Below are 18,891 nucleotides of genomic sequence, written 5' to 3'. Positions count from 1 at the left end.
TAAACCTCATGTTCATTTCACCTGAAATAGTGACACTTAGGACCAAAAGGAGGTGAGGTCAGCAGCTGTGACTGACCAACCCTCTGCTCTAATGAATAAAGAGCGTGACCCCCAACCAGGCCTGAAGTCAAAACAGACCCATGTGTGATTAGCATCCAGGAAATATTGTCTGACTAAAGGAAAATGTGAAAAGTACATGACTGAGAAGACATCACAAACCTTTTTGAGAAACACAACACCTGCTGTAACCTGAAGTTTGTTTACAATAGTGGTTACCTAGCAAAGACTGCTATGCATTTTATAACCTGGAAGAACATGGAAAATAAGTGGAATTGATTGTTGATGGATGTCAACTAGTCATCCACTATCTTGGCCATTAGTCCACTAATCCCATTATGAAGTGTGTATATATATATATATATATATATATATATATATATATATATATATATATATATATATATATATATATATATATATATATATATATATATATATATTGCATCCAGTCTGACCATAACTGATACAAATACTGAAAGGGTATAAGATGGTTGAGGTATAGTTGTGTACAGAAATATGCACAAGCAATGTCAGAGCTGACTGAAGCCGTGTGTCTCTATGCGTTTACAACAAATGCAAGTTGTTTTAGGAAAGATAGTTGACATTCCACTGCTAGATTTACTGTCATTTACTTTCATAGTAGAGTGGCTAATCCTATTTCTACTCTGGCTACTTGCCATGGCTACAGCCCAGCCATCTTGAGCATCATCTATGATTATAGCCTACAGTAGAATTACAGGCTGTCACATAGAAGAGTTGGCATAAAGAGTGGAGGATTAGCAGAACATTCATGCTTTAAATAAGATGCTTTTGTTGTTGTTGGGTGTGGGGAGACCAGATATCTGTATCTACTATGAAGTGACTCCAGTGATTGAGAGAGGACACATGGGAGGATTAAGACACACTTGGATTGTCCAATAGAAAAGTGGACAATGCTGATGATGAACATTATTCTGATAGTCCCTAAGAGGAGGACTTCAGTATGATGTAAAGATGTTCCCATCAGGGACTTATGCTGCCCATTCCAATAGCCATCATCAAACCATACCAATACTGATACTGATCACAACTGTAAATGTTTCAATGTATTTATTACTTATTATGATGTAAGCACACTATTTATACCAGTTCCTAAGTTTCCTTTATTACCGTATTTTTCGGACTATATGTCGCAGTTTTTTTCCTAGTTTGGCCGGGGGTGCGACTTATACTCAGGAGCGACTTATGTGTGAAATGATGAACACATTAGCGTAAAATATCCAATAATATTATTGATGTCATTCACGTAAGAGACTAGACGTATAAGATTTCATGGGATTTAGCGATTAGGAGTGACAGATTGTTTGGTAAACGTATAGCATGTTCTATATGTTATAGTTATTTGAAGGACTCTTACCATAATATGTTACATTAACATAGCAGTTGGTTATTCATGCCTCATATAACGTACACTTATTCAGCCTGTTGTTCACTATTCTTTACACATTTTAAATTGCCTTTCAAATGTCTATTCTTGCTGTTGGCTTTTAGCAAATACATTTCCACAAAAAATGCGACTTATACTCCAGTGAGACTTATATATGTTTTTTTCCTTCTTTATTATGCATTTTCGGCCGGTGCGACTTATACTCCAGAGCGATTTATACTCTGAAAAATACGGTACATAAAACTGTCTGAGCAACTTTGTGCTGTGACTTGTATCAACACGTCTTAGTTTATTCAGCACGCATTTCTTCTGTTGTTTCTAGCTAGCTTCGTGATTAGCTTAGCTATTAGCATGACTTCGCCTGGCTTGTACCATATGTAGCCCGGTCCTAATACTTGATAATGATACTCAATAATGACACCTAAGATACTAAGAACATCAGTTTATTTTTCATAATAGAGGTGATTATTAATAACTTACGGATGCACGGATGCACAATTAGCTGGTAGCTGGCGGAAATAAACGATTTTTAGATGCTTCACAATTTGGACATGGCCGATTGTAAAATCGATTAGTAAACTTGAATAATCTATTTTCTATTTCCTGTATATAAAGTAAGACAGTTATAAAATAAAGATGCTGATCGAGAGCCCCGACCAGCTTCTTTACTTTAGGTTTTCCACACATTTCCATGAATTCAATAAATGTAATGGGAATTAATTCAACGGTTTCTTATTACAAATAAACTGTTTATAAAAGTTGCAAGTGATGAATGTCTATTTAGGGAAACAAAAAGAAATGTAAAACTGCATCAGTATAAATCAATTAAAGATGCATCTATAATCGATTTTTAATGGAATCGTAGCTCTTGAATTGTAATCGTAATGGAATAAAGATGTGCCCAAGGATTTCCACCTCTATGGGGGACTAAAAATAAATGCAACATTTCTCAGAAGGGATCGGCCTTTGTTGAAAGTCCTTAATCGGCCACGGTGGACCACGTAGTTTTTCAAGAAAATGGATCGATACTGATGAGTGTGGGCACATCCCTACTACGTTGCTGTGCTGTTGATCGCTACCAAGGTTTCCTGAAGATATTCAACATTAAACTTGATGACATTTACCAAATAATGACAGACTGAGCTACGTGGATATTAGCGCACACAACTAGCTATATCTGAATTACGATTGCTTAGCAAGTCATTTGCATATACACGGATATGAAACTTAATTGTACTCAAAAATTGATGTGACGCATGACAGAATAGAAAGACAATTAAATATATACAAGTCATTGAACTGGTTGCAAAAGTGTTCCAGATCTAATCAATAGCGACTTGCATAAGTTTTTCAGCTCAGTCCTCACATTTTCACCTGCTCTTCCAGCATTGATGCTTCAAAATGTACAAACTTGGAGTGAGGTATGGCCTAAGGTGTGATAAGGAACCTTTTCAACTTCTGGAAATCATAGACTTGCTAAAACTTTGCTACATCCGTCTAGTTTCTAGCCTAGACAAGTGAGTCTCCTGTCAATCAGGGCACAGACGATTGAGTCTCCTGTCAATCAGGGCACAGACGATTGAAGACAAGTGAGTCTCCTGTCAATCAGGGCACAGACGACTGAAGACAAGGGAGTCTCCTGTCAATCAGGGCACAGACGATTGAAGACAAGTGAGTCTCCTGTCAATCAGGGCACAGACAAGTGAGTCTCCTGTCAATCAGGGCACAGACGACTGAAGACAAGTGAGTCTCCTGTCAATCAGGGCACAGACGATTGAAGACAAGTGAGTCTCCTGTCAATCAGGGCACAGACAAGTGAGTCTCCTGTCAATCAGGGCACAGACGACTGAAGACAAGTGAGTCTCCTGTCAATCAGGGCACAGACGATTGAAGACAAGTGAGTCTCCTGTCAATCAGGGCACAGACGACTGAAGACAAGTGAGTCTCCTGTCAATCAGGGCACAGACGACTGAAGACACGTGAGTCTCCTGTCAATCAGGGCACAGACGATTGAAGACAAGTGAGTCTCCTGTCAATCAGGGCACAGACGACTGAAGACAAGTGAGTCTCCTGTCAATCAGGGCACAGACGATTGTGAGTGGAGAACATTTAGCTGTAAAACTGATATTACTCAGAGTTGTTTCTTTAGTCTTGTGTCTGTGCCAATGCTCTATTTGGAGCCCTTCTCTTGGAGTTATTAGATTTTAAAAACCTTCTTTCTCAGCATTCTTCTTTTCTTCCAGTAGGTCAACTCTTCTCTGAGGTTTTATTTGTCGGGAATTCTCCGTCTTTCTATTCCGCCTCGACAGTCTGCATCATTGCCATTGACCTTTACATGTCCTGGGTAGTCCTACATGTGCATTTATACTACATAGCACCTCATTCAACTCACACTGAGTACTACTAATAGTACTACGACTCCTCCTACTGCTAGAATGTTTACGTCTCCGGTCCTCCAAGGACTACCATGTAGCCAGACATGGCAGCAACACACTTACTGTAGCTGGCTCACATAGACGACTACTGTCCTCTACATGTGCTGTGTTTACAAGCATGTAAGATGTTTCCAAAGAAGAAGCAGCCTGGGTACTACTCCTGTACTACAACATTGAACAAATGCATTGCTGGTAGTGATATTAGGTCTGGCAAAACTCTAATGTACCTTCTACGTCCTTTAACTAATCCACTCTTAACTGCTACTCTACTTTTTGCTCAACGTCATGTTTACTGCATCAAAGGCAAAAGAAATGACACACCTTTCACATTTGGACTGTACCAATTACCGATACCTATAAAAATGGGTATTGGTACTCAACAGTACCAACTTTACATACTTTTGTGTGTGTGTTCACATAGGAATAATAAATGTATACATTTTTCAACAACACAATTTGCGCTGTCCATTCAAATAGAGTATTTTGAATGGCTAATTGTTGTGCTTTAAGTTGTGAGCGAAAATTTGAGTTACGAGCCTCTCTGCCGCTAACAGGTGTAGCAAACGCCACAGGGAACCCCGTAAGAGCCGCCTGAAAAAAGTCGGTGTTCTGGTGAGACGTGCTCCCTATTGGAATTGAATGTGTATGAATCCAAGGAATGGGAACATGTAGCGTATTCACCGGTATATAAGCCACACCCACTAGATTTTAGAAGAAAAAAACATTTCCCATATATTAGCCGCACCAGACTATAAGTCACAGATAAATACATTGTGAAATTAGTTATTTACACAGAAATATTTTGTAAATGTTTATTTATAATTATTTCCAAATGGTGTCTGTAACACGGCAGTAAAACGTCTCATCAAACAAAACAGAAGTCATGTTCATGGACCCCCTAGCTGCGCAAGCTAGCTCTCCAATCAGCTAAACAGACTCAATAACTCCACGGTGACGTTTTGGTGAATTTACTGTGGAATTTGTGAAAGTGAAACAATACAAAAATAATGTTTTTTGTAAGTTAATAATGCGAACACAGACCGTAAATGTGTTAGACTATTAGCTAATGCTAACCACGCTAACATCATTGCATTATGATAGCAGGTACAAATATGCATGAAAACACTCCTACAGACATCACACATGGGACGCTTTAGTAAGAAAGAATTGTTTTAGTTATATTGTAAAACTAACTAACGTTGCTTGAATCCATACGAGTAGGAACGCTATGGAAGGCTAGAAGACGAAACGCCACTTTACTTCCGGTTAGAAAGCACTAAATGGAAGGAAACTGCAGCACCTGTAGTGAGCTAAAAAAAAAGTTGGTTCCTGCATGCAGGACCGCTTGTAAAATGCCCATAAAAAGTGGTCTGCTGCATGTTTGACAACATAGCAAAACATGATAAGATGAATGGGCAGTAACTGAGTGTCTCCATGGTGAACGCCTCCTCGTACACGCAAATAAAATAATTTAAGAAAACGGTCCGCACCACTTTTGCACTGGATATCAGTTGCACACGCAGTCTTGGTAAACACGCACACTAATAGTACACACACGCTGTTTAGCGCCTGCTATTTGGATCTTTAGTCTTCTTCTCTTCGCACTAGTTTTGATAAGACACACCTTGTTGAGACTGCGCTTTATTTTGGAATAAATGTCATTAAAAAACATTTTTAAATAGCAATTGAGGTTGGAGTTTTGTGCGACTTTAAAGGGTTTGTGGTTGAGTTCTGACTTGTACAACTTTGGGAACACTCAGTTTGTCTCCAAGCATTTCTGAAGGCAAAACTAAAATGTCTTCTTTTGTTACGGTACATAATAATAATAATAACAACAACAACAATTATAATAATAATAATAAGTTAGATCTTAAATGAGCTTTCTATTATTAAAGGGGAACTGCACTTTTTGGGCTGAATCACAATCCTTATGTGATGTCGTTCTTTTTTTTGTGCATTCTAACTTGTAAATAAACACTAGCAATGGGCGGCTAACAAAGCAGAAAATGTGGATTCGATCTCGGCGCTCTACAAAACATCCAACAACCTCCATCCATTTTATATACACACTGTAGGTATTTATGTACTGTATCAAATCAAATCAAATCAACTTTATTTATAAAGCACATTTCAAATTTATCACAGGGGTAGCCAAAGTGCTGTACAATGGGCAGGTTAAAATAATACGAGAACCGAGCAAACACAACACAACACAAACAGAACACGATAAAAATACTGTAGTAACGGGTACATTCCTAATGTAATCATTTCACAACCTTTGCTAATTACTTCAATAACAACAAAAAGCCAACATTTTTGAGCCTGAATATGAGGAGGATGAGCTACAAGTTTTAGAGTGATAAGAGTTCCAGCTCTAGTGAAACACCAAGCATCATGTAGCAGTTTTATGATGGGCTAAACAACATTATAAAACAATCTCGTACTGTACAATGTCTGCTCCCACTGGCATGCTGACGATAATGGGATGTTTGTATCTTTCAGCACAAGAAGACATGTGTTCCCCATTCAGATGATGAATTCATCATAATCCTTGCTCCTGAGGGTGCAAATGAATTGTTGTTGATGTTGAATTTCAATCTCTCGGTTTATAGTCCCAACTTTCTCCTACACAAGTGATAGGCATGGTTTATAACCTGGAATGTACTTTTACCAACTCAGAGGCGACGCAGCAGCTCAGCGGCTCAGTATGTCAATAGCTGCATAAGCTAGTTGTGACAAGGCGTTAGCTCTTATAATAACAATGTTGCTAATACTTGGTTAATAGTCAGGTAAACAGAGTACTGTTGGCGCTTTTCTAGAGCAGTGGTCCCCAACCCCCGGTACCGGTCCGTGGACCGATTGGTACCTGGCCGCACAAGAAATTTAAAATTAAATCAACATAAAAAACACAATATATACATTATATATCAATATAAATCAATACAGTCTGCAGGGATACAGTCTGTAAGCACACATGATTGTATTTCTTTATGACAAAAAATAAATAAAAATAATAATAATACCATAAACCCTTTGGTAAGGATAAAAGGTGCCAGAGGACCTCAGGGTTGATACGGCAAGAACAGGTCAGATAGACAAGATAGACATTTAAAAACTAATATTACAACTTTCAAATCGACCCTGAAGCGGACGGGGAGCCAATGCAGCGACTTTAAAACTGCTGTAATGTGCGCCCGCAGCTGACTCTAAGACCATCAATCCTATGTTTGTCATATTTGTATTATGTGGGATAAAAGTCAGCTTGCCCAGATATTTTATACACTGTGTTGGTGTCAAATCTAGTCTTCAGGGCCTTTAACTAAAAGCACTTGTGTCCTGTAGGCCATCCACCACTCTAGGATGCAGTTGAAAAGTAGATCTAGGTCTCTTCCTCAAACCATGGAAGGTGGCTTGCAGACGTCCTGCTCCTCGGACGTAGGGTCGCGACACGTGACCCTTGGTGGAACTTGTAGTGGTGCAGAGCGTGTTCTCCACTCCTTGGTGGAACTTGTACTGATGCAGAGCGTGTTCTCCACTCCTTGGTGGAACTTGTAGTGGTGCAGAGCGTGTTCTCCACTCCTTGGTGGAACTTGTAGTGGTGCAGAGCGTGTTCTCCACTCCTTGGTGGAACTTGTAGTGGTGCAGAGCGTGTTCTCCACTCCTTGGTGGAACTTGTACTGATGCAGAGCGTGTTCTCCACTCCTTGGTGGAACTTGTAGTGGTGCAGAGCGTGTTCTCCACTCCTTGGTGGAACTTGTACTGATGCAGAGCGTGTTCTCCACTCCTTGGTGGAACTTGTACTGATGCAGAGCGTGTTCTCCACTCCTTGGTGGAACTTGTACTGATGCAGAGCGTGTTCTCCACTCCTTGGTGGAACTTGTAGTGGTGCAGAGCGTGTTCTCCACTCCTTGGTGGAACTTGTAGTGATGCAGAGCGTGTTCTCCACTCCTTGGTGGAACTTGTAGTGGTGCAGAGCGTGTTCTCCACTCCTTGGTGGAACTTGTAGTGGTGCAGAGCGTGTTCTCCACTCCTTGGTGGAACTTGTACTGATGCAGAGCGTGTTCTCCACTCCTTGGTGGAACTTGTAGTGGTGCAGAGCGTGTTCTCCACTCCTTGGTGGAACTTGTACTGATGCAGAGCGTGTTCTCCACTCCTTGGTGGAACTTGTACTGATGCAGAGCGTGTTCTCCACTCCTTGGTGGAACTTGTACTGATGCAGAGCGTGTTCTCCACTCCTTGGTGGAACTTGTAGTGGTGCAGAGCGTGTTCTCCACTCCTTGGTGGAACTTGTAGTGGTGCAGAGCGTGTTCTCCACTCCTTGGTGGAACTTGTAGTGGTGCAGAGCGTGTTCTCCACTCCTTGGTGGAACTTGTAGTGGTGCAGAGCGTGTTCTCCACTCCTTGGTGGAACTTGTAGTGGTGCAGAGCGTGTTCTCCACTCCTTGGTGGAACTTGTAGTGGTGCAGAGCGTGTTCTCCACTCCTTGGTGGAACTTGTACTGATGCAGAGCGTGTTCTCCACTCCTTGGTGGAACTTGTAGTGGTGCAGAGCGTGTTCTCCACTCCTTGGTGGAACTTGTAGTGGTGCAGAGCGTGTTCTCCACTCCTTGGTGGAACTTGTAGTGGTGCAGAGCGTGTTCTCCACTCCTTGGTGGAACTTGTACTGATGCAGAGCGTGTTCTCCACTCCTTGGTGGAACTTGTAGTGGTGCAGAGCGTGTTCTCCACTCCTTGGTGGAACTTGTAGTGGTGCAGAGCGTGTTCTCCACTCCTTGGTGGAACTTGTAGTGGTGCAGAGCGTGTTCTCCACTCCTTGGTGGAACTTGTAGTGGTGCAGAGCGTGTTCTCCACTCCTTGGTGGAACTTGTAGTGGTGCAGAGCGTGTTCTCCACTCCTTGGTGGAACTTGTAGTGGTGCAGAGCGTGTTCTCCACTCCTTGGTGGAACTTGTACTGATGCAGAGCGTGTTCTCCACTCCTTGGTGGAACTTGTAGTGGTGCAGAGCGTGTTCTCCACTCCTTGGTGGAACTTGTAGTGGTGCAGAGCGTGTTCTCCACTCCTTGGTGGAACTTGTAGTGGTGCAGAGCGTGTTCTCCACTCCTTGGTGGAACTTGTACTGATGCAGAGCGTGTTCTCCACTCCTTGGTGGAACTTGTAGTGGTGCAGAGCGTGTTCTCCACTCCTTGGTGGAACTTGTACTGATGCAGAGCGTGTTCTCCACTCCTTGGTGGAACTTGTACTGATGCAGAGCGTGTTCTCCACTCCTTGGTGGAACTTGTACTGATGCAGAGCGTGTTCTCCACTCCTTGGTGGAACTTGTAGTGGTGCAGAGCGTGTTCTCCACTCCTTGGTGGAACTTGTAGTGGTGCAGAGCGTGTTCTCCACTCCTTGGTGGAACTTGTAGTGGTGCAGAGCGTGTTCTCCACTCCTTGGTGGAACTTGTAGTGGTGCAGAGCGTGTTCTCCACTCCTTGGTGGAACTTGTACTGATGCAGAGCGTGTTCTCCACTCCTTGGTGGAACTTGTACTGATGCAGAGCGTGTTCTCCACTCCTTGGTGGAACTTGTAGTGGTGCAGAGCGTGTTCTCCACTCCTTGGTGGAACTTGTACTGATGCAGAGCGTGTTCTCCACTCCTTGGTGGAACTTGTAGTGGTGCAGAGCGTGTTCTCCACTCCTTGGTGGAACTTGTAGTGGTGCAGAGCGTGTTCTCCACTCCTTGGTGGAACTTGTAGTGGTGCAGAGCGTGTTCTCCACTCCTTGGTGGAACTTGTACTGATGCAGAGCGTGTTCTCCACTCCTTGGTGGAACTTGTAGTGGTGCAGAGCGTGTTCTCCACTCCTTGGTGGAACTTGTAGTGGTGCAGAGCGTGTTCTCCACTCCTTAGTGGAACTTGTAGTGGTGCAGAGCGTGTTCTCCACTCCTTGGTGGAACTTGTAGTGGTGCAGAGCGTGTTCTCCACTCCTTGGTGGAACTTGTAGTGGTGCAGAGCGTGTTCTCCACTCCTTGGTGGAACTTGTAGTGGTGCAGAGCGTGTTCTCCACTCCTTGGTGGAACTTGTACTGATGCAGAGCGTGTTCTCCACTCCTTGGTGGAACTTGTACTGATGCAGAGCGTGTTCTCCACTCCTTGGTGGAACTTGTAGTGGTGCAGAGCGTGTTCTCCACTCCTTGGTGGAACTTGTACTGATGCAGAGCGTGTTCTCCACTCCTTGGTGGAACTTGTAGTGGTGCAGAGCGTGTTCTCCACTCCTTGGTGGAACTTGTAGTGGTGCAGAGCGTGTTCTCCACTCCTTGGTGGAACTTGTAGTGGTGCAGAGCGTGTTCTCCACTCCTTGGTGGAACTTGTAGTGGTGCAGAGCGTGTTCTCCACTCCTTGGTGGAACTTGTAGTGGTGCAGAGCGTGTTCTCCACTCCTTGGTGGAACTTGTAGTGGTGCAGAGCGTGTTCTCCACTCCTTGGTGGAACTTGTAGTGGTGCAGAGCGTGTTCTCCACTCCAGCAAAGTGGCAGTGCATCTTCCCAAGAACACATCTGGAGGCCACACCTCTCTGTTCTTTTTGCACCACCTTACTCTGCTTTGGCTGGCTTTTGCCTTGAGTTTTTTCCCTGATTTGTCTCCTTCTTCTCCCGGCCTCCCTCTATGTTCTGTGCACGGTAATTTGATGTGGTCTATCAGGCCGACAGAGCCATGAATCAAGAGGGAGAAATATAGTACAAACCCCACCCCCACTACAACTACACTCATCTGCAACATCCCTACCCCCAACAAGCCTCTCGCTCACTCTTTTTCTTTAGCTCTCTCTCTTTCTCTCCTTCCCTACCCCCAACCACGCTGCTGCCTCTCCATCCACGGCCTATCTTCCATCTCTATACCTTTCTCTGAAACAAACACTCAGTGACAACACCCGAGTGCATACCTTTGTGGTGCATGTGCCAGAATAACAGCCATGACCAACACTATAACGGTAAATATGTCACAGTCCATTAATTAGCACATCTTGAGGTCACAGGTCAAGGCCGACTAATGCCCAGTTGCCGCGTCCTGGTTTGTCATTGCATCCACTTGTGCCCATTCCACAGTGGCCCTCTTGGGGTCCACACATATTAGTTACACACCTAAGAGAGAAATAACACGTGAGCAGACTTCCGTTACATTCCTTAGTGGTCGCACTTTATGCGCTTTGGAGAGAAATAAAAGTTCTTGCACCCGCTAAAGTCCACTAGGAACATATTTATAGCATTGTAGCATCCCAGCGGGGACAAGACATCGATGCAACGTACATGTCCTTTAAAACTGACTTTCAAACAACCTTGCCAAATAGTTGTATTTGTACATTGACACAATGTTGAAGTCTAACGTGGGATCCACCTTGTTGGTTGGGAAATGACTACATTTCAATGTTAAATCAACGTCAGAAAATAACATGGATTAAACATGGTCAAAAAGCATGTTGTTTCAATGTTATGTTTAGTTGCTCAATTAATTCAACGAGTTCTCAACGTTGTTTTATTGTCTTGTGCTTGCTGGGATAGTACTTCACTATAAACTCACTTTAAAGTAATTGTGCCTATTGTTTACAATCATTATGAGAGACAAGGGGGGATTTTACACTTGATAAAGAAACGCTTGTAGGATACGTCTAATGGAGTCACCGTTGTAGCCTTCTAAGTATCTAAAACAACTTCAAAACCCTCCATCCACGTTTTATATACACACTGCAAGTATATATATATAATGTAGTAACACACACCTTCATAACAATATGTAATATGTACAAGTATATATATAATGTAGTAACAGACACCTTCATAACAATATGTAATATGTACAATATACACACTGCAAGTATATATATAATGTAGTAACACACACATTCATAACAATATGTAATATGTACAATAGTTACCATAGTTTGATCATTTTAATCATTGCCGGAGCTAATTCCTCTGCGCATTGATTTCAGTTTCCATAGCAGCACACAAATGTGTTCCTACTTCCGGAAAACAAACACATGTTTGTTCTAATCATGGCAGACTTGGTAACAAACCACAAAGACGACTATTTTTGGACTAATAAGCATTCACAACCTTATGTTTTTGAAGATGAATATACTGAGGATGAACTGCTACTTCTAGAAGTGAGCAGAAAGGAAGAGTGAGACGTTGGAGCAGACAGAGAGTGAGGTGAAAGTGACTCCAAGCTGCAGAATGTGCTATTTGAAGCCATGCTATTTCGACAAAAATGGAGTGCTTACTTAAATAAACCGGAAAAAAAGGTCCCTTGCCACTGTCTATCAAGTGATTTACACTTGAATATTGATCATGATACACATCATGTGTGTTATAACAACTACACTACACACACTGTCTGGCTGGCTGTGTACAAACAAAAGATGAAATAATACTTGACACATACTGTAATATGATCATGTTTTTCACTCAGTACAGATTGGTGTACTATCACAGTGTTGTGTGTTACAAACTCAAATATGTTTTGTGCTGATGTAGAAGCTAGCTTATCTCTTGCCGTCTACGGCTAATACCGTAGCACAACGATGTGTTAGTACGCTAGGAAAATAGTTCCTCTGTGTTCACTCTTACAATAACAATGTTGTACAGTTTGGTTATTATACATGTTACACAAGCTAAATACAGTATTGTTGGCTTTTGAATGCATTGTTAAAGTGATTTAGAGGGAGAATTGATTGCTAGCTAGCCACCTACAACCAGACCATCTTAGAAAGCGGAAAAAAGAGAAAAACTTTCCTCTTTTTGTGTCTCATAATGATTGTGTCTCATAATGATTGTGTCTCATAAGGATTGTGTCTCATAATGATTGTGTCTCATAATGATTGTGTCTCATAATGATTGTGTCTCATAATGATTGTGCCTCATAATGATTGTGCCTCATAATGATTGTGTCTCATAATGATTGTGTCTCATAATGATTGTGTCTCATAATGATTGTGTCTCATAATGATTGTGATCGATGGGCAAAATTCCAGAAAAAGTGCATTTCCCCTTGAAGTTCTTCAATCCCAGAGTGGCATATGACTACCGCTCACAAGGTACCTGGGAATCCATACCCGTACTCAACGGTACCAATTTTCCATACTTTTGTGTGTGTCAATAAATGTTAATTGTGCGACAATAACTTTTTTAATGTAAGATTTAAGAATGAGCTGATTATGATAACTGTGCTGTCCGTCAGACATCAGATGGCAGTACTGTATAGGCTGTGGATGGTATGATGGCAGTACTGTATAGGCTGTGGATGGTAGGATGGCAGTACTGTATAGGCTGTGGATGGTATGATGGCAGTACTGTATAGGCTGTGGATGGTATGATGGCAGTACTGTATAGACTGTGGATGGTATGATGGCAGTACTGTATAGGCTGTGGATGGTATGATGGCAGTACTGTATAGACTGTGGATGGTATGATGGCAGTACTGTATAGGCTGTGGATGGTATGATGGCAGTACTGTATAGGCTGTGGATGGTATGATGGCAGTACTGTATAGGCTGTGGATGGTATGATGGCAGTACTGTATAGGCTGTGGATGGTATGATGGCAGTACTGTATAGGCTGTGGATGGTATGATGGCAGTACTGTATAGACTGTGGATGGTATGATGGCAGTACTGTATAGGCTGTGGATGGTATGATGGCAGTACTGTATAGGCTGTGGATGGTATGATGGCAGTACTGTATAGGCTGTGGATGGTATGATGGCAGTACTGTATAGGCTGTGGATGGTATGATGGCAGTACTGTATAGGCTGTGGATGGTATGATGGCAGTACTGTATAGGCTGTGGATGGTATGATGGCAGTACTGTATAGACTGTGGATGGTATGATGGCAGTACTGTATAGGCTGTGGATGGTATGATGGCAGTACTGTATAGGCTGTGGATGGTATGATGGCAGTACTGTATAGGCTGTGGATGGTATGATGGCAGTACTGTATAGGCTGTGGATGGTATGATGGCAGTACTGTATAGGCTGTGGATGGTACGTTGTCCAACTAGGAAGTAGCTTTTTTATGTTGCGCCCTACATAGTGTTTATACTATAAGTATTGTGCACAACACACGCCAACTGTGTGATCGTAAATGTTCATCTTAGTTGTAGTTTTAATTTTAATAATAATATTTATATAAAAATAATCCTAGGGCTGGGCGATGTGGCTGAAAAGTGTATCACCATATAAGTTTTTGTATATTGATTGATATCAATAATTATTGATCTTTTTTATGACTTATATTAAGCCTGCCGACAAATACAGTAATACAGTTTCCAACTTAGCAACTTCGCTATGTATCAGTGGAGAAGATATTTGGTGGTAAAATAATTGCATGAAATTGGAAGCTAGTTGCAGTTTTGAGACACTAGGTGGCAGTTGTGAGAGTTGACGTAGCAAGTTTCTCTCCTCACTCCATGCAGAGAATCCACAGCCAGACAGAAAGACGGCGCAACCAAACTTAGTAGTTGACACTGTTACCCGATTGGCTGTTAGCGTCTCCCTCCCGTTGCTCAAAAATATTTGGGTCCTGTTTCCTGTTTAGGAAACAGGACCCAAGGAAGGAGGCGTACACCCTGGACAAGGAAGGCGGGGTACACCCTGGACAAGGAAGGAGAGGTACACCCTGGACAAGGAAGGCGGGGTAGACTCTGGACAAGAAAGGAGGGGTACCCCCTGGACAAGGAAGGAGAGGTACCCCCTGGACAAGGAAGGAGGAGTACCCCCTGGCCAGGGTAGATCCTGGACAAAGAAGGCAGTGTACACCCTGGACAAGGAAGGCGGGGTACACCCTGGACAAGGAAGGCAGTGTACACCCTGGACAAGGAAGGCGGGGTACACCCTGGACAAGGAAGGCGGTGTACACCCTGGACAAGGAAGGCGGTGTACACCCTGGACAAGGAAGGCGGGGTACACCCTGGACCAGGAAGTCGCCACCTCCTCGGAGGGCCAACACACACAGACAACGTTCACAGTGGCCATGTAAAATCGCTAATGCTAATAGTAGCCTGCCTACAGAAAATCCAAGGTAAATCAGCATCAAGCTAACATGTTTGGAAGTGTGGAGCCTTGGTTTATGTTTGAGTGTTTTCTACCAAGCATACTTGCTTTGTTGGCGTTAAAAGTTGCAACATTATTTAGTGGGAGTTTGGCCGACTGATTCATTGTTTAGTCTGCAAGCGGAACACATGAAATATGACACTGTTTGATTTGACATGATTCCACACCCGGACTTCAGTCACTGCCTATAAAAGTACTAATTTCGGAACCCATCCCTACATTTGATAAATATTACCAGGAATGGTGTCCGCATAGGTTTATTCCAGGGATGTTAGAGCATGCAAAGAAAGACTACAGTACATTTAGAAGCCGCTACTTTATTCTTACATTTTTAAACCGCAGCGGCTAATTTATGATTTTTTTTTCTTGCTAACGCCCATAATGTTTTGTGTCCAATAGTTTGCATTAAATAAACCCAAGCAGAGGACTGAATTGGTTTGTCATTGTTTGTGCTGTGGCGCCCTCTTTTGGACGAGGTCGCTCACTGCAGGTATTCCGTGTTGAAAATGTGTTTCCTGTTTTAATGCCGCAAACCGGAAATAAGCATCCAGGCCGTTTTTCATTCATCACTCCAAGGAACGTTTGTAAGTTTTACAATATGTCTAAAACAATTCTTACTTACTAAAGCGTCCTATGTGTGATGTCTGTAGGAGTGTTTTCATGCATATTTGTACATGTTGTTGTCATGTAATCAAGCTATGCTAACAAGTTTACGAGTGTGTTAGTATTATTAAAGGCCTACTGAAAGCCACTACTAGCGACCACGCAGTCTGATAGTTTATATATCAATGATGAAATCTTAACATTGCAACACATGCCAATACAGCCGGGTTAACTTATAAAGTGACATTTAAAACTTCCCGGGAAATATCCGGCTGAAACGTCGCGGTATGATGACGTATGCGCGTGACGAAGTCAGTATAACGGAAGTTATGGTACCCCATAGAATCCTATACAAAAAGCTGTTTTCATTTCATAATTCCACAGTATTCTGGACATCTTTTGCAATTTGTTTAATGAACAATGAAGGCTGCAAAGAAGACAGTTGTAGGTGGGATCGGTGTATTAGCAGCGGACTACAGCAACACAACCAGGAGGACTTTGTTGGAGCGCTAGCCGCGCTAGCCGCCGACCTCACCTTGACTTCCTACGTCTCCGGGCCGCCAAACGCATCGGGTGAAGTCCTTCGTCCTTCTGCCGATCGCTGGAACGCAGGTGAGCACGGGTGTTGATGAGTAGATGAGGGCTGGCTGGCGTAGGTGGAGAGCTAATGTTTTTAGCATAGCTCTGTGAGGTCCCGTTGCTAAGTTAGCTTCAATGGCGTCGTTAGCACAGCATTGTTAACCTTCGCCAGCCTGGAAAGCATTAACCGTGTATTTACATGTCCACGGTTTAATAGTATTGTTGATTTTCTATCTATCCTTCCAGTCAGGGGTTTATTTCTTTTGTTTCTATATGCAGTTAAAGCAAGATGCTATCACGTTAGCTCGTAGCTAAAGCATTTCGCCGATGTATTGTCGTGGAGATAAAAGGCACTGAATGTCCATTTTGCGTGCTCGACTCTCATTTTCAAGAGGATATAGTATCCCAGGTGGTTTAAAATACAAATCTGTGATCCACAATATAAAAAGGAGAGTGTGGAATCCAATGAGCCAGCTTGTACCTAAGTTACGGTCAGAGCGAAAAAAGATACGTCCTGCACTGCCTCTCAAGTCCTTCACTGTAACGTTCCTCATCTACGAATCTTTCATCCTCGCTCAAATTAATGGGGTAATCATCACTTTCTCGGTCCGAATCTCTCTCGCTCCATTGTAAACAACGGGGAATTGTGAGGAATACTAGCTCCTGTGACGTCACGCTACTTCCGCTACAGGCAAGGCTTTTTTTTATCAGCGAGCAAAAGTTGCGAACTTTATCGTCGATTTTCTCTACTAAATCCTTTCAGCAAAAATATGGCAATATCGCGAAATGATCAAGTATGACACATAGAATGGATCTGCTATCCCCGTTTAAATTTTTAAAAAATCATTTCAGTAGGCCTTTAACTTACAATGGCATTCTTTTTGTATTGTTTCAGTTTCGGAAATTCCTCAGTAAATTCACCAAAACGTCAGCGTGGAGTTATCGAGTCTGTTTAGCTGATTGGAGAGCTAGCTTGCACAGCTAGTGGGTCCATGACCATGACTTCTGTTTTGTTTGATTGGTCGTTTTACTGCCGTGTTACAGACACCGTTTGGAAACAATTAAGGTATGTAAATAAACATTTACAAAATATTTCTGTGTAAATAACTCATTTCACAACGTATATATCTGCGACTTATAGTCCAGTGCAGCTTATATAAAGGCACAATATTATTTTCTTCTAAAAGGTAGTGGGTGTGGCTTATATCCTCATTAGTGGACTATTTCAATTGAAAAGATGAATGACAGTTTTATGTTTGTCGCTAGAAAATATTCTGTTGAAAGTTGTTATTGTCTCATTCATTTGCAGGAAGATAATGGTGTTATAATGGTGAATTACTACTTTTAAAGGAGGTTTTAGACTTTTCATTAAGCCAGGCAGGCAGATGTGTTACTGCCCTACAGCCTAACCCTAACAGTCGGTGACCGTGACCTCTGACCCCAGGATGGAGAGAGACCAAAGTCTATGGTCAGAGACAAGTTAACAAAGTGTGGTTGTTGGAGGAAGCCAACTGGACATATCTTGTTGAAAGCTGATGTCCTCATCCTGGCATTATAATGTGTTACTGTAAGGACATCATAGAAGCTGCTTTAATGAACTTCAGCCCAATAAAGCAATGAATTAGCATTTAATTGACAGGGCAAGACAGATGACAGTTAATTCAAGTGTGGGGGACACAAAGGTGACTTTCATCTGCAGACAATAAGTACCACAAGAAGGTTCCTGGTCCTACCTTGTTGCTTCCAAACGGCGGCTCGGGGTAGGAGAGCTGCCCCAGTCTGGTGTGCTCTGAGGCGGCCAGGGGCTGCGGGGGAGGCGGGTAAAGTGTCACATCCATCTACTTATCCCCTGGCTCCTTCTTTAGCCTTACTTAGCAATTATTGTTTTTTTCAACAAAGGTGGAAGTCCTTGACACATCCGCCAGCCTCTCCGGGTACCAATGTGGAGGTGAAGCCGAGAAATGAAGGCAAAAAGCGGGCTTACAAAGTTGGAAGGATGCGCCCCACGCTGGTTCTCATGCTCCAAAAAGGTGACGTCTACCCGGTACAAAAACAGACTCGCCCTCATAAAAGGAGTCACTTGAAAAGTTCCCCTTTGTTGTAGCAGAAGAGAAGCGGCTGTAAGGCTGCTGCACTGCGGCGTGTGGGTGCGTGTTGTCGGCGTGCTGCTGCTGGAAGTCCCGCTCTTTGCTCCACACTCCTACAAAGAGCCTGGCCGTCAAGCGCACCGGTGTTAGCCTTCACGGATGCGGAAATTGCATGGCTTACCAAAATAAGAGCATCGTTGTCCATTTTTTTTTCAGCTTAACCGGGGATTTTGAGAAGCTCACCAAATAAATATTTTCTTTAACTCTCAGCATTTTTATAACAGTTCTATTCAGGCATACAGTTGAGCACAATAGAGCATAAAGACAACGACCTCAGTGTTTGAGTGGCCATCTGCTTCCTCAAGCAAGTTTATTTGAAGAGCACAATTTGTACACTAGGACATTGTAAGTGCTTTACAGAAAATTACAAGAAGGCAAAATAAAAAGATCCTAAAAAAATAATCATAATTCAAATTAAATTACTAAAATATAACAATCATCAATCAAATTTCAATTCAAATCAAATAGTGTAGTTAAAATACTTTCAGTTGACATATGCACTGTCAGGCTTGTCCCTGACAGTTTGGTTATGTTTTAGTTTTTACTCTGTGTTTGTCTTTATTTCC

The 18,891-nt window shown here is 42.5% G+C and overlaps 1 protein-coding gene across 1 annotated transcript in view; it reads right to left on the bottom strand.

Moving 5' to 3' along the window:
- The window catches only part of LOC133664311 (thymocyte selection-associated high mobility group box protein TOX-like), a 33,566-nt gene extending 15,155 nt beyond the window's left edge, over nucleotides 1–18,411 (bottom strand). The window contains exon 1 of the mRNA XM_062068818.1: nucleotides 17,912–18,411. Coding sequence (XP_061924802.1) covers nucleotides 17,912–18,016 — 105 coding nt within the window. The 5' untranslated portion in view covers nucleotides 18,017–18,411. The remainder of the gene's footprint in view (nucleotides 1–17,911) is intronic.
- Nucleotides 18,412–18,891: the final 480 nt, after the last annotated feature.

This window comes from Entelurus aequoreus, linkage group LG14 (assembly GCF_033978785.1).
Source record: "Entelurus aequoreus isolate RoL-2023_Sb linkage group LG14, RoL_Eaeq_v1.1, whole genome shotgun sequence".
Classification (NCBI taxonomy): domain Eukaryota; kingdom Metazoa; phylum Chordata; class Actinopteri; order Syngnathiformes; family Syngnathidae; genus Entelurus; species Entelurus aequoreus.
This window is presented reverse-complemented; position numbering and strand designations above follow the sequence as displayed.